Source organism: Equus asinus, chromosome 18 (genome assembly GCF_041296235.1).
Source record: "Equus asinus isolate D_3611 breed Donkey chromosome 18, EquAss-T2T_v2, whole genome shotgun sequence".
NCBI classification, from domain to species: domain Eukaryota; kingdom Metazoa; phylum Chordata; class Mammalia; order Perissodactyla; family Equidae; genus Equus; species Equus asinus.
This window is the reverse complement of record NC_091807.1, coordinates 38,496,768-38,512,518: the sequence shown is the minus strand read 5'-3', so window position 1 is coordinate 38,512,518 and position 15,751 is coordinate 38,496,768. Positions and strand designations below refer to the sequence as shown.

The window sequence follows — 15,751 nt, the reverse complement described above, 5'->3', positions numbered from 1 at the left end:
GGGGGAGGGCGTCCCAAAGGGAGCAGAGGCACGTGGGAGCCAAGGATGATGAGAAGCAGCGGTGCATGCAGAGGGTGGCTTAGCAGTGTGTGGCAGGATGGGGAGGCTGAGTGGAGGTGGCCTGGAGGCAGCTGGGGATATGCAGGCCCGAAGGGAACATGAACAGGATGCTGAGGCGATGGCTGGTACCCAGAAACCGCGAGCCACGAAAGGAGCTGAGCCCGGGCCTGATGGGAGAGTGTCTGCTGGTGGGGAGGACAGACGGGGCTGCTTCCAGAAGCACTGGGGCACAGACGGGGCAGGGGTGGGGCGGGCTCACCGTTGGGGCTGCGAGCAGCAGCATCAGGCCGCAGGTGGAGGCCCTCTTCTCCAGTCGATCCGAGATCACACCTGCCAGGATCCCACCTGCAAGGCAGAGCGGTGGATCCTGAAGGGGCTCGGGTCCCCAGGGCAAGATCCCATGGAGAGGAAGCAGGACATATGCGACAGCAGCAGGGGGAGCCTCTCCTCTCTCAAGTCCCTCCCCACCTCCCCACTAGCGGGAAGCCCAGCTGCACCGGTGCCTGACCTCCCCACAGGCTTATGCGGCTGCGGTCAGACCTGAGTGACTGGGGCGTCTCCCAGTGAAACTAGGGGGGTAATCTTGGTGTCTGGTTCTAGGCTGGCCCCAAAGCTCCTTTCTTGTTAGGGTACTAATCCACCAGTCTGTTGCCTATGGGAGGCACACTCCTATTTCTGAGAGAGTGCTAGCTCAAGCTCAGAGTCAGGGCTCAGGATGTAGAAAGAGGATGTTCCCTAGGGTGACGACCGTGCATCCACTCAGGTGACATGACACCTTGGGGAACACATTTTCCACTCAGCAGTTCATCAACTCCAGGAGATCCCAGGCCACAGGTTCCCGAAGCAGAACAAGTGGTCACGAACTCACCGAAGATTCCACCCACATCAAACAAGGTGGAGAGCTCGCCGGCTTTTTGGGCATCAAGGTGATCTATTAACATGACAACAGAGCGTCAGTGAGGACGTCACAGATGTGTACAATCTACAGCTAACATTTTTTTTTAAAGATTGGCACCTGAGCTAACATCTGTTGCCAATCTTCTTTTTTTTTAAAGATTTTATTTTTTCCTTTTTCTCCCCAAAGCCCCCCGGTACGTAGTTATGTATTCTTCGTTGTGGGTTCTTCTAGTTGTGGCATGTGGGACACTGCCTCAGCGTGGTCTGACGAGCAGTGCCATGTCCGCGCCCAGGATTCGAACCGACGAAACACTGGGCCGCCTGCAGCGGAGCGCGCGAACTTAACCACTCGGCCACGGGGCCAGCCCCATGTTGCCAATCTTCTTTTATTATTTTTTTTTCTTTCTCCCCAAAGCCCCCCGGTACATAGTTGTATATTCTAGTTGTGAGTGCCTCTGGTTGTGGCATGTGGGACGCCACCTCAGTGTGGCTTGATGAGTGGTGCTAGGTCTGCGCCCAGGATCAGAACCAGCGAAACCCTGGGCCTCTGAAGCAGAGCGCTCAAACTTAACCACTTGGCCACGGGGCCGGCCCCATGCCTAACATTCTTTTGTTTCATAAGTATGATTTAAACGAAGTAGCAATTATTAGCTAACTCAGATTAAAAGAAAAAAAAGCAGTCCACTGCGAGGGTAGACACATAGCAAGGATGAAAACCAGACACTCTTAACCAGAAAATGAGGACTCACCCGGCTCAGTCTACTAATTATCCCACCTGGGGCTTAGTGTCCCCTCGGGGTGGCTGAAAGTTAGATGCTGCACAGAGGCTGCCGCAGAGGCTCTGGCACTAGAAGAGTGCCCCGTCACACAGCCATCTGACCGCAGGTTTTATATCTGGGAGGGTCTGCAAGCTTCTCACACTGCAGATGAGGAACCGAGGCTGCATGACGCCCAGCTCAGGAGCCTCCGTGGGACTCTGCACGAGCCCTGGGCTCTAAGGAGGATTGAGGAGGGCCAGTGCAGGGGAAAGGAGACTTGGAGGCATCGGGGACGCTGATCAAGCCCAGCCTGTCCTAGTGTCCTGAACCGCATGCACAGGGGACTTTGTTTTTTTCAAACAATCCCTCAGACTGGAAATGCCAGCAATTCAGGACCCGAGTCCTAAAAATGTCACCCCTTTTGCAATCACAGGGGAACAAAGGAAGAAGGTACAGTGCCTGTCTATCCAGGGCTCCTCTGTCTAGACTGCGTGTGGCTTGCCTGCCCTAACAGACTGGAGTGCTGGACAGGGAAGGAGGCTCGGAAGCCCTGGGGAGCTCCTTACTGTCTTCCCATCCCCCACAGGTGCTGTCCCTGCTAACGTGGACCGGTCCCCTCGCTGCTTCCTCAACTTCCACCCCTGTGAGATTCAGCCCTCCTCACCTGGTTCATGTCCAGCTCTGCTTGGCCTTATGACACGGCTGGGGATATGAGGTCTGCACTCCGCAAACCCCCGCGCTCCAAGTTTCTCCTCTTCGTCACATTCACCAGAGTCCACATCTCCTGGGGACCCTGGTTTCTTTTCTCTCTCCTCGAAACCCCTGACTCCGGGGCCCAGACGCTGTGGGACCCTCCTTGGTTGGCCATCCCGTGTCCTTTTGGCCATGGTGGCAACGCCTACACTCAAGCATCTCTTCTCTAAGAACTGTTGGTCCCTTGTCTCATCCTTCCTGCTGTGGCCACACACAGTACAGGAGCGCACATTACAATTGAGCCGGGACGTTCTGTCATAATCTACAGCTTCAGCGCCTGCTGGACTTCGGAAATCTAAGACAAACTGTCAGCTCTCCTTAAAATTAGAGCTCATACCCAAGAAGCACTTTCCAGGTCAGATTATTAAGCATGCAGTATCTCAGATCCCCAGGGCCTCCAGTGCTGCTTGCTGGCTGATACGACCTGAAGTTCCATGTAGCCTAAATTTAAATGCAGGCTGCCCCCAGATAGGAGAGCCCGACCGAACTGGTAGCCACAGCTGGGACCTAACACGTCCACCCTTTAAACTTCGTTGAGCTTATTATTACGGTAATAACACTTTCATATCCGAATCCTTTTTCTGTACATTTCTACTGATTATGTTTGATTCGAAGCATGCCTCTCAGAGCACCATGCCTCAGCACGCCTTTCCCTTCCGCGGCTACAGAAACCAGCAGAGGAAAGCAAGTTCGGATCGGAGCACTGCCCAGAACGCAACGTTTGTGCTTCTAGCAGCAGACACTCACCCACGTTGGTGATGTACAGCGGCAGCCAAAAGAGGAAAGTGTAGCTGACCAACTTCGCAAAGAGCAGACACAGCGAGAACTCGATCACACCCTGAAAGAGACAGCGAGCCGGTGTCTGCCCCACACGTGTACTCAGCAGGTTTGTTTAATCCATAACAGCATTACAAATTACCTCGTTCCCACAAAAACAGCCCGCATCTCTGGTCTGGTTTTAGCACCTCTAGCTGCATGCAGGGAGGGAGCACGTGGTAGTGCTGTTTGTACACTGCAACCTAAGGGTGTGAGATCACTGGAAAACTGAATACAGACCCCCACAGCGCATGACTACCTCTGAAGGTCGAAACCCAATGTCTTTACACCAGATCAGTCAACGAAAACACATACTGATCTGATTCTCTCAGCACATCGCTCTGAACACTCAGCTATTACGTTCTCAAGGAGCGTGGGCATGGTGCAGAGCCACACAGCGGCTGAGCATTCAATGCTGATTTCTTTTTCCCTTGAAATGGAAATCCCTGCAAATTATACAGCGACCCAGAAACACATGGAACAAACGACTCTGACCACTCTGTGAGACACACAGACGACTGCACCCCACCTGGGGCTAAACAGCCCGTGGGTGCTGCGGACAACACCGGGAAGAGAAAGGCACACCTTCATGAGGAAATCGTGGTGTGGATTGATGGCTGCTGCGAGGTTTGTTTGCGTTTTATTTCATGTCTGCTTGGGAAACTGGAGTGAGAACTTGAGTGACACCAGGTACCGCATCCCTGCCCCATCCCATGCTGCAGCTGCACAGGAGCGTCCAGCAGACTCAGCGAGGAACACAGGCTCAACCCACGGGAAGGATTTTGGAATTAAAGAGCTCGTGTTTCACAGCAGACACCCCAGCATGAGGCTGTGTGACATCTGCACGCCTGTCCTGGGCCTGCCACTGTACTCAGTGCTGTCCTTAAGGGTCTTGTCGAGTCCTCAGGACGTGTGGCATTACGCCAGGCACTGAGCTCATATTACAGACGAGGAAATGGAAGCTCAGAGTGGTTGGGACACCCTGCTCGCTTGTTTCGGCAGGGCCATGGTCAGGCCAAATAACTTTTTATTTAAAACCAGCATCTCCTACGGGCCAGCCCACAGAGACCTTTTTCAGTGACTCCAGGAGGCTTCTCCACTGGCCGGAGACCGGCTTTGGGTTCTCTGCGGGCCAGGTTTACCCGGGCGCTGGCAGGACTTCGTCCTAAAGCGGAAGTTCTCCTAAGTTCTTTCATTTCTGTGATGTTATTTTAAGGTTCTAGGTCGTACCATTTACGTTTCTAGCCCCACACAATTGTGGGGGCCTCTGAGTCTGTGCTCCCTCTGCCCTTTCTCACCGAGGGCGAGCATCAGTGAAGCCAGTCTTGTCTGGTGTGGGAGCCACACTTGTTCCTATGGATACTGGTAGGCGAGGGCAGTGGCCCAACGTTTCTACGTGTGGTCCCCACGGCCTGGCTACCCCAGCCCACGGGGCCACGTGTGCTCTCTCCCCTCCACCTGCTTCTGCTCTTGTGCTCTGCCTCTGCTGCCCTCCAAGGCTCATGGGTTAGGACAACACAGCTTCTAAACATCCTTTTACAGAGCTCCCAAGATTCTCTGCTGAGGGAGCCCTGAATCTAATAAAAGAAAATCTAAAGCCACAGGAAGTCTCACCATTGCACACCTCCCCCACCCCTGTTGGGAATAACCTGCCCCCTGAGTCTCCTTCCTGCCCTGATCACACACAATCCCCCACCCCAGCAGGTACCATGCCTACTGTCCAGAGTCTGGGCCAGCCGCCCCCCCCATGGACCAGCACACCTGGTTTTTAAACAAAGAACAAGCCCAGAGTCCACGGACCATCAGCCCTGTGTGTGCAGGAGTGGCTTCTTTCTTCTCTTTGGTCTCTGCACAGCCCCATTCCTTCCCTGCCAGCACTCACGGGTCAGTCAGACCAGGTCTGTGTTCCTAAAAGTGCTTTAAAGGGTAAAGGAAACCGAGCCGGCTCCTCCAAGCCTCAGAGCAGAAGGTGGTGCTTCCCGGGCTCACACTCAGGGTCTCTGGGTGGCAGGCAGGCAGGCCCGGCAGGGGGCGCACCTCGAGGGCCCTGGCCAGTGGGGTGCAGGCCTAGGGCTGCCAGATTTTCTGGTTTTTCAGGTGAAGATGGGAAGCCCTATTTGTTTATGAAATTTCTGAACTTCTAAATGGAGACAATGAACTTCAAACATTTTTAAACACATACGAGGTAAACACAACGCGGCAGCCCCGTCATCCCGAGCCTCCAGGCTGAGATTTGCGGTCATGCTGTGAATTTCCAACCCCTGGACTACAGAGTCACGGATTCCTTTTTGTGAGCTTGATTATTGACAAGCCCGTTTCTTTTCACAGCAAGCACAGGTGCCCCGTTTTGAGACTCTCCCCAGGCACGAGTACTCACGGGGATTTTCAGGGCCCCTGTGAAGCTGATGGCCGCCACACCGCTCCCGCCGTCGGCCGGGAGAACGATGGTGTGGTTCTGGTGGGCAGAATGCTTCCCATCTGACAGCAGCAAGCACTGCATCTCTGGGTCCTGGAGACGAGTCCCAGTGACAGGAAAAAGAGAAGAAGAGGTGTTACCCAGTAGTCCATCTGCTGCAGCGAGGCCACAGTTCCTAACGACCGAGCTGCTCCACGGAAAGTCCTGGGGACATCTTGGACAACAATCTCACCTTAGTCATTGCTTTAAATCATTAGCATTCACGTGTTTTAAGGAAATACTAAAACTCTGCAAAATCCTGTGACTCCTCCCATGAGGACAGATGCGGGTCCAGCACGTGGCTAAGTGATGCCAGAGCCGCTTTCTCTCCATTCATATTTCCGCCTCGCCCACCTCCTTTCTTTGTGCATTTCCTCATTAAGTCATTAAGAATCACGCCTGGCACACAGGAGAATTAAGCAGTACTATCTGAAAAGCGGTAGCGATCAGGGGACTGGGTACCGCTCAGCTCTGAGCCCAGTGGCTCTGAGCTGGGTAAGTCTGGGAAAGGGGACACTGGCGTGTCCTGCCAAACTTGTGGGACATCTTGCCTGCTGACCCAAGAGCCACTTCCAGTGTATGAGCTGCTCCTGCTACAAAAGAGCAAGGCACCAAAGCCTCATTAGTGCTCAGAGGCCTTTGCAGGGGCTGGCTGAAAGGGGACACCGATCGACAAGGGCCAACACCTGCCTGGTCATGTCCACATCAAGGTCAGCCTGTGGTATGGCCAGGCTTGAAATAAGACCTGCCAGGGCTTCTAACTATAACTGTCTCTCTGGTGACATGCTGGTAAATAGACCTTCATAGAAGGAATAGAAAAGGGAAGAGAAGTTATACTCAGGAGACAGGGCTAGCTTTACTAGGCAGTAACTACACCAGAACACAGGGCTGGGGTTCTGCCTCAAATGAAAAACTAGGTCTTCAATAACAACTGGAGAGGAATTCCAGTCACGCGGACATCAATTAAGACCTGATGCTGCAGACCAAATATTTGTGGCCCTCCAAAATTTATATGTTGAACCCCAATCTCTATTGTGATGCTATCTGGAGGTGGGGCCTCTGGTCACGAGGGTGGAGCCCTCATGATGGGATTAGTGCCCTTATAAGAAGAGACCCCAGAGAGCCTGCTTTTCTCTCTGCTCTCTGCCATGTGGGGATCCAATTTTAAAGCATTTCAGTTGAATTTCCCTAAAATCCAAGGACTGAGATGTATGAGACATCATTTTCCCCTCTTCCATTATTTCAACCACCACAAATAAATTTCCTTAGGCAATGAAGAAAAAAAAGCAAGAAGACTGTTTAGTGCATTTATCCTTTAAGCTGATTTAAAAAGAAAATAAGTTGTAATTTCAATGATTAAAACCAAATCTATAATGCCCCTGTGGGTCAGTGCAGTGAGCCATGCAGAAGCCACACGAGAAACTTCTTGGAAGTTTCCTGAAAGGGAAGGGGTGGGGGAAGGCCCAGGTGTGGTGGGAGACCGCTGGGCTACACTGCGGCCTCCCCACTTCCGAGGAGGACAGGCAGGTAACTGAGTACCTCCGTGCTTCAGTTTCCTCCTCTACACAATGTGGAGTGGACGGACAGAGGGCTGGAAGATGACTTTTTATGTTATCTCTTGGTCCCATCTCATACTCCCAGCCCACCCTGCACTCCTTCTACCTGAAACCCCTTTGGCCCAGGTACATGCAGACCCGTCCCCCCACTCCCTCACAGCTGGATACGATGCCACCTGCCTAGGGAAGGCTCCCGAGCCCAGGCCTGGGGCAGCTCACCCTCCCTCGGCAGGCTCTGTCTTCCTGGCATTCACAGCAGGTGTTCTGTCTGTGCCCTGACCCCATCCCCTGGAACGGGAGTTCCACAGGAGCAGGGGAGACATTGTGAATGATGCTCGTGGTGTGGCCGAACCTGGGGCAGTGCCTGCAACACTGAATGCTGGCAAAGAGTTGGTGAATGAGTCCCTTTCAAATTTGATTGAAAAGCTTAAAATAAGCTTAGCTTGCTAGCCAAAGAAGTCTAACAAGGGCAAACTCAAATTTTACTGTAGGACCACGAGGCCCAATTTTGTTGAGACCCTGGATGTCACCCAGGCAGCGGCTGTGACTTTCGACTCCGCGGCATCCGTGCCTGACTCACCAGAGGCTTGTTCTTCTCCATTAAGACGTGCTTCTGTAGCCTGAGTCTGTGCATGCCATTCTCATAGCCCTTCGAATGCTGGAGAAATATTTTAATTAGAGCCATTACTCAATCAACAGCCAGAAATTACACCTAATTCACCGTAGCAAGGGTACTGACTATTCTCACCAAAGGGAAATGAAACAAAGCGCTCATCAGCTTAATGTCAAGGCTCAGACCCTCAGACAACACAAGGTGAAAATACAACCCTTTCCGGGAGAATCATCCAAGACTGAGGTACAAAGAAACATGAAAACGCCAATTGAGGCAACTTAACTTTCCTTAAGGGCTTTGACATTTTTAACTGACTTTGAAAGGAAAGAGCCTTTAGAAGTAACACAGGCCAATGTTTTTCGCCAAGTGAGGGACAGAGGCCCTTCCTGCGGGCAGATTGATTCAGGAGGAGGAACACGTCCTTCAGCGGGAGAGCGCGGCTTGTGTGACAGCACGCAGCTCGCGCGCTGGGGCTCCGGGGTGTGTGTGTAACGGTCATGTGTTCATTTCTCTTGGGCGTGCACCCAGGAGTGGAATTGCTGGGTCATACGGTAACTCCATGCTCGACCTTCTGAGGAACTGCGTTTCCCAAAGTGGCTGCACCATCTCACATCCCCAGCGGCGTAGGAGGGGTCCGATTTGCGATTGTCTGTCTTCTTGGCAGAGTCATCTTAGTGGGTATGAAGCGGTATCTCACTGTGGTTTTGATTCCATTTCCCTGATGGCTAATGATACTCAACGGCTTTTCCTGGGCTTATTGGGCATTTGTATGTCTTCTTTGGAGAAATGTCTCTTCAGAACCTTTGCCCATTTTAAAACTGGGTTGTGTTTTTATTACTCAGTTCTAAGTGTTCTTTATACCGGTGTCCCTCAGCATCCACAGGGGATTGGTTCCAGGACCCCCACGGACACCCAAATCCGTGGATGTTCAAGTTCCTCATATAAAATGACGTAGTATTTGCATATAACCTACGCATATCCTCCCGCATCACCGAATACAATGTTAATGCGGTGTTAATAGTGTTATACTGTATTGTTTAGGGAATAATGAAAGGGAAAGAAGTCTGTGCATGTTCAGTACAGATGCAGCCATCACAGGCCTTTGATCTGCAGTTGGCTGAATCTGTGGATGTGGAACATGTGACTATGGAGGGCCGACTGTATATTCTAGTTACAAGTCTCTTATCAGATGTATGATTTGCAAATATTCTCTCCCATTCTGTGGTCTTTTCACTTTCTTGATGGTGTCCTTTGAAGCATAAATGTTTTCAGTTCAGATGAAGTCCAATTCATCTATTTTTTCTTCCATCCCTTGTGCTTTAGGCATCATATCTGAGAAGGCTCTGCCTAATCTAGGGTCTTGAAGATTTGCTCCTATATATTCTTCTAAGAGTTTTACAGTTTTAGCTCTTACACTTAGGTCTTCGATTCATTTTAATTTTGTGTATGGTATGAGGAAGGGTTCCAAATTCATTCTTTGCATGTAAGTATCCAGTTGTCCCAGCACCACATGTTGAAAAGATTATCATTTCCCCAGTGAACGGTCTTGGCACCCTTGTTGGAAATCAACTGAGCATTAAGGGTGAGGGTTTGTTTCTGGCCTGCCAGTTCTAGCCCACTGCCCTGTGCGTCTGCCCTTGGCACCACACAGTCTCAACTACTGTAGTTTTACATTAAGTTCTGAAACTGGGAAGTGTGAGTCCTCCAACTTTATTTTTTTTCATGGTTGTTTTGGCAATTCTGGATCCCTTGAATTTCCATATTAATTAAAGAATCAGCCTGTCAATTTGTGCCGAGAAGCCAGCTGGGGTTTTAATACCAATTACGCCGACTCTGCAGACAATTTAGGGGGAGTATTGCTATCGTAATGATACTAAGTCTTCCCATCAGTGAACATGAGATGTCTTTCCATTTATTTAGGTCTTCTTTAATTTCTTTTGACAATGTTTTATAGTTTTCAATATATGTCTTGCACTTCTTTGGTTAAATTTGTTCCTAAATATTTTATTATTTTGATGCTATTGTAAATGAAATAGTCTTAATTTCATTTTCAGATTGTTCATGCCTAATGTATAGAGAGACTATTGATTTCTGTATGACCTTGTATCCTGCAACCTTGCTAACTTGTTACTTAGCTCTAGCAGTTTTTGGTGGGTTCCTTGAGATTTTCTATATGCAAGCTCATGTCATCTGCAAATGGAGGTGCTTTTACTTCTTGTCCAGTCTGCCTGCCTTTCATTTCATTGACTTCTTGCCCAATCTGCATGCCGGAACGCTCTGGCTGGGGCCTCCCACGCAACGCTGAATAGAAATGGCAACAGCATGCATCCTTGTCTTCTTCCCGATCTTGAGGGAAAGCATCCAGTCTTTCACCACTGAGTGTGAGGTCAGTGGTGGGTGTGAACAGACGCCCTTGATCTGACGGAGGAAGTCCCCTTTACTCCCAGTTTGTTGAATGTTTTATCACGAAGGGCTGCTAGATTTTGTCAACCGCTTTTTCTGCTTCTATTGAGATGATCACATGCTTCTGGTCCCGTATTCTATTTATATGGAGCATTGCATTAATTGATTTTCAGATATTAAACCAACTGCATATCACTGGGATAAATCTCATTTGACCATGGTGTATGATCCTTTTTATATGTTGCGGGATTAGGTTTACTAGCATCTTGTTGAGCTTTGCATCTACATTCATACGAGATATTGATCTATAGTTTTCTTTGCTTGCGATGTCTTTGCCTTGTTATCAGGATAATACCTCACAGAAGGGGTGGGAAGTGTTTTCTTTTATTTCTTGAAAGAGTTTGTGAATAATTAGTATTACTTCTTTAAATGTCTGGTAGAATTCACCAATGAAGCCATCTGATCCTGGGCTTTTCTTTGTAATAAATTTTTTAAACTAATAATTCAGTTTCTTTCCTAGTTAGAGGTCTATTCAGATTTTTTATCTCTTGGGTCAGTTTTGCTCGTTTATGTCTTTCTAGAAATTTTCCCATTTATTCTAAGTTATCTAATTTGTTAGCACACAGCTATTCATAGTCGCCTTTATAACTCTTATTCCTGTAGAGTTGGTACTACTGTCCCTTCTCTCATTCCGGATTTTGGTAATTTGAATCTTCTGTCTTTTTTCTTGGTCAGTCTAAAGGCCTGTCAATCTAGTTGATTTTTTCAAAGAACCAACTTTTGGTTTAATTGCTATCTCTATTGTTTTTCTATTCTTTACCATTGTTTTTAGGTGTCATAATGGTATAGTAGTTATATATATATATATATTTTTTTTTAAAAAAGGGTCCTTATCTTTTAGAAACATATACTGAAGTAGTCAGAGACAAAATAACATGGCGGTATTTGCTTACAAAATTCATCCTGAGGAGGTGGGGGAAGAAGCATCGGAAGTATTGCTGAAATAGACGGGCAGAGTGATGGGTGCATGGGGTCCATTATACTATTCTTTTTACCTTTTTATATGTTTTTAAATTTCCGTAACAAAAACTTTAAAATATCGGAAAAAATAAGAACTTGGCCCAGAGGACAGCATCTTCAAATGGGAACATCCTGGAACGTGGCTCTATGTAGCGCAAGTCACACTGAAGCGTCTCGCACATGCATTCTGCTCTGCCCAGAAGCTCCGTTTACAACAAAGCAAAGGTAGCAAGGGACAGTGGCAGGTGGGGAACTGGCCAAACTTGCCCTCAGCACCCCAGGGCTCTCGGGCCTCTTGAGAAGGCCCCGTGACAAGGGTTTTGCAGCATCCTACAGAAGGTAGATACAGTTCCTGTGGGAAAAAGAAGTTTGGGGGCTGTCTGCAGAAGCTGATGAAGTGTCTCCAGAAATCCGGCTGATCTCTCCGGCCGTGACCAACCCCTGAGAGGAGGAAAGAGGAAGAGGAGCCATTCCCCTGAGCCACCCGGCCCCACAGCATCCTGGGGCAGCCGGGCACCCCAGGAGCTCAGCGGGCTCAGGGAGGATTTGAACGACACAGCCGCCCACCCCGAATCATACACATGGTGCAGAAACAACCGCTTGTGCTCAGGCGCACTCTCCCGGACTCCTGAAAGCAGTACATGAGGAAGAGTCGCCCCCTCCTTAAAGTCCCTGTACACTCGGTTCCTAGTTCCCATCCCCAGAAGATGTTCCAGGGTGGAAGGTGAGGGCCCAAACTCTCCCCAGTTCCTGAGGTAGCTGGTGAAAGTCAGGGTGTCCCCACTCCACGTGAGGCTCGGCCAGTCCCTGACCTCTGGGTCCCCTCTGCTGGGAAGCCCTTAATCCGACCGCATTGAGCTTCCCATCCGAGTTTCTGTTGTGACTGTCATCATCAGCCCTTCCCTGAAACTGCCAGTATTTGGAGGGTGACTCATGTTCACACTTTGTTACCCACTGACACTGCACAGACGAGCCCAGGCTGGTGACAGTCATGAGACATCTGGCAGATGGCACACTGTCCTAGAGGACAAGAAGCAGAGAGCGAGTCCTTACCGCTGTCAAGGTGGAAGAGCAGGCGATGTCCCTCGGATCTGAAACACCAAACATGTGACAACGTGAACCCTGGGCCGGAGTTTTCACTAACACAAGAAATTAACCCAAACAAGACACCATCTGATACTGTTACTGAATTAGCAACAATTCAAGAAAAAAGACAACGTCCGAGGAGCATGGGGTGGGGTGAAGGCACAGCCCAACCATCCGGCCGAGGACCCACGCCCCCGCCCTCCTCAGGGCCCCGTGACTGTTAAGGCCTGTACTGAGGCGGGTGCAGCGAAGCCACCCTAACACTGCAATGCGGGAACACGAACACGGCTGTGCTCCGTGGAAAGCATTCCACACGTGACGAATAACAATGAGCAGAGCCCATGTACACCACGGTGACCGGCCACGACAGATACGTTTAAAGGATAAGCATCAGAAGGAAATACAAAAACACGAAAGTTTATCAGAGTAGTGGGGTCACGAATAACACCAGGGCTGAGTTGTAAAATGTATGGAGTTAATTAGAAATAAAAACTAGTGGGAACAAAGTATCTATCTTGATATAAAGCAAAATGCCTTTTATCTAAACCCAAGGAGGGAAGGACACGAGAAAAGCAACAAAACCAGAAGCTATTTTCACCTTCCTACTTGAAAACTACACCAGTGACCTGTGACTGGGAGATGTGGGACCACAGCCAGACCTACAGACACGGGGAGCGGGGGAGGCAAATGCCACTTCTTCAGAAGCCAGAGGGCCGCCTTTTAAATGGCTTCATTTCTCTCTCTCCACCACCCAGAATCCTGGCCTTTTTATAACTTTGGGTTAAACAGTTTAACTGCCTGGAAACAAACTGAGCTAAGGGCTTTAAACTGCCCACAGCAGAGGTCCCTCCCTGGTGACGCAGAGGGTGACGCCTGTGGAGGGCCACACCGAGTTGAGCACACTTCTGCTGGCCTGGAGGCCCTCCGTGCCTGCCCTCTGCGGTGGGCAGGGGGAGCGCTGGGGGTCTGGACGGCCCACCTGAGATGTGTGGTCTCCACTCACTTGTATGATTTTCTGCAGCCACACTGGGACGCCCCAAGGCTCAGTCAGGAGGCCTCCTCTCCTCCTGGGATCTGGCCAGCCCCCCACGCTATGGCTTCTTCTCGGCTTTCACCTTGCAGGACATTAACACACAGGACCTTGGTGGGGACATGCTGAGAGTGGCTTCTTGAGAAGACCTGGAGGGGCCCACAAGCAGGTGCCCTGACCTTTGGGCCTCGCCCTAGGCAGAAAGGAGGAGCAGGAGAGAGCTGGGCCCTCAGCCGGTCACGAGAAGGGGCTCACCGGAAGCCTTCACTGCCACCCCCAGGGTCAGTGACTAGGGACGAGCAGGGTGCAGAAATAAACCACCACGATGCACATGGAATTTGTCTTTCCTATCTGCAAAGGGGCTTCTTCTCTGGGCACAGCATTTGCTCACCATTACTTACAGCTGGCTGTCAGCATTCACGCACTCGTGCCCGCCCCGTCACAAGGGGAAAGAACACGCTATCGACTCTTCTCGTCAGGATGGGTCCAATGGTCTTATTTTTGTTCTGCTAAGGAGGACAGAGAGCAGCCCCCTTTGGATCGACAAGCCTTGTGTCTAGGGTGGACTGGGGCTGACAGGTGGCCTCTGGCCCATGGAACTTGCTCCTGTCAGGTCACAGAGGCCTCGTTTACAAGGGCCCGCGCCGGCCCTGAGTGAGGAGGAGGAGAAAGGGGTTCAGAGCCTGCATACCAGGTTCCCCTTGCCCACAGAGACACTCAGGGACACAGGGCCCTGGTGCCTGAGGTCCCCTCACTGGAGGGCTACGGAAATGCCTCCTCCAATGACGCCAGCCGGAGGAGCTGCTGCAAAACGGACATCTCAGAGGCACAGCACAGCAGCGAGTGCAGGGGAGTCCTTCTCAAAGCTGTGGGCACAGAGGGGCCCCTCCAGACCTTGGCCCCAGAGAGACAGGGGTGAATGGAGCCGGGCTCCCCAGACAGTGGAGCAGGTCTGAGTAGACAGGCCCACCTGGGGATCAGGGGCTGTACTGTGGTGATGGGGTCCCCCTGCCAAGAGGTACAGAGCAGATGGGGGAAGTCTGGCCTGCGTGCCAGAGTGAGGGGGCCCTGGTGACCTGCTCTTGGTTCCTTGGTGGGTGGGGGTGCTCATCAGGGCCTCTAAGTTCCCAGGCGGGGTGGAGAAGGACCTGGATGCAGGCTCCCACAGGTGCTCGGACGGCACAGGGGAAGGAGGGCCGGGAGGGAACGCAGGAGTGGTGGAGGACTGGAGCATCCGCAGCGAAGATGCGAGTGTGGGCTGCGGGCAGGGACAGAGCGGGTCCCATTAGCCTTGATAATCACCCACTTAATCAGGAGGAAACAGGGAGGGAAAGCCTCAGATGACAGAATGATGTGGCTGAGAAGACACGATACATGGTATTTCTCAGATGCTTTTTAAAGAAAAGAGTTCCCCCAGTCCCCACGAATAATCTTTATCTCCCAGAGTTCCAGGGACCCAGGTTTGAGAAACACTGACTTAAGAACCCAAACTCCTATTGTACAAAAATATCTTTCAAATGCATATTATCTCTGTAAGAGAAGACAACATTTATAATTAACAAGTTTTTTTTTTTTTAAGATTATCATCTAAATGAAACAAAAATTTTTAATTGAATCCACAAGAACACACCCCAAGGACCTAAGGGGTCCATGGCCAAAGTCTGAGAAAGCCTGAATAGGTGAGCTGGCACTCAGCACACCTCAAGGTCACCACTCTCTGTGTGACCTTGGGCAGGTGAGTGAGTACCCCGAGACTCAGGCCTTCCTTGGAAATCCATGAAACAGCATGTGTCCCGAGCCTGGCATGGCGCCTGGGACAGGAGGCATTCAGTATTTGGCAGCCACCCCCAACCCCTGATGAAATGTCCTGATAATGACACGGGAAGAAGGAGAGCCACAGAGTGTGAGCTCCCTAAATGCTAGGAGAGTCTGAAAGAAGCCTTAATCCCAATGTAAACACCGTCACTCACTGATGGGGCTCAGGTATGAGGAATGCCCTGTTAGGTGATTTCTTGTGCTGCGAACATGAGAGAGCTTGCTTACACAAACCTGGATTATGGTGCAGCCTGCTACATGCCTGGGCTCTGGGGTGCTAACCTCACGGGACCACCATATTATACGTGGTTCCTCGTCGATAAATGTCATGCGGCACGTGACTGTAACAAAGTCAACCTCAGATTTTAATACGAGAGGGTAGACGAGACCTCAGAGGCATAGCCGATGCCCAGTGGGAGAACACAGTGAAGGACAGGCTCAAAAGGAAGACATTCAGTGGGAAAGTGGAGAAACACCAGGCCCAGAAGC

General features: G+C 50.7%; 1 protein-coding gene across 8 annotated transcripts in view; it reads right to left on the bottom strand.

Moving 5' to 3' along the window:
- SLC37A1 (solute carrier family 37 member 1) overlaps positions 1–15,751 on the bottom strand; it is a 79,611-nt gene that overhangs the window by 20,041 nt on the left and 43,819 nt on the right. For 6 of the 8 annotated variants that reach the window (XM_014839252.3, XM_070488935.1, XM_014839251.3 and 3 more), the window contains 6 exons: positions 12,385–12,422; positions 7,876–7,953; positions 5,662–5,793; positions 3,216–3,306; positions 929–991; positions 320–405 (listed from right to left, as the gene is read on the bottom strand). In XM_014839252.3, the coding sequence (XP_014694738.2) occupies positions 320–405; positions 929–991; positions 3,216–3,306; positions 5,662–5,793; positions 7,876–7,953; positions 12,385–12,422 (488 nt within the window). The remainder of the gene's footprint in view (positions 1–319; positions 406–928; positions 992–3,215; positions 3,307–5,661; positions 5,794–7,875; positions 7,954–12,384; positions 12,423–15,751) is intronic. The other 2 variants (XM_070488937.1, XM_070488938.1) reach the window with 2 other exon arrangements.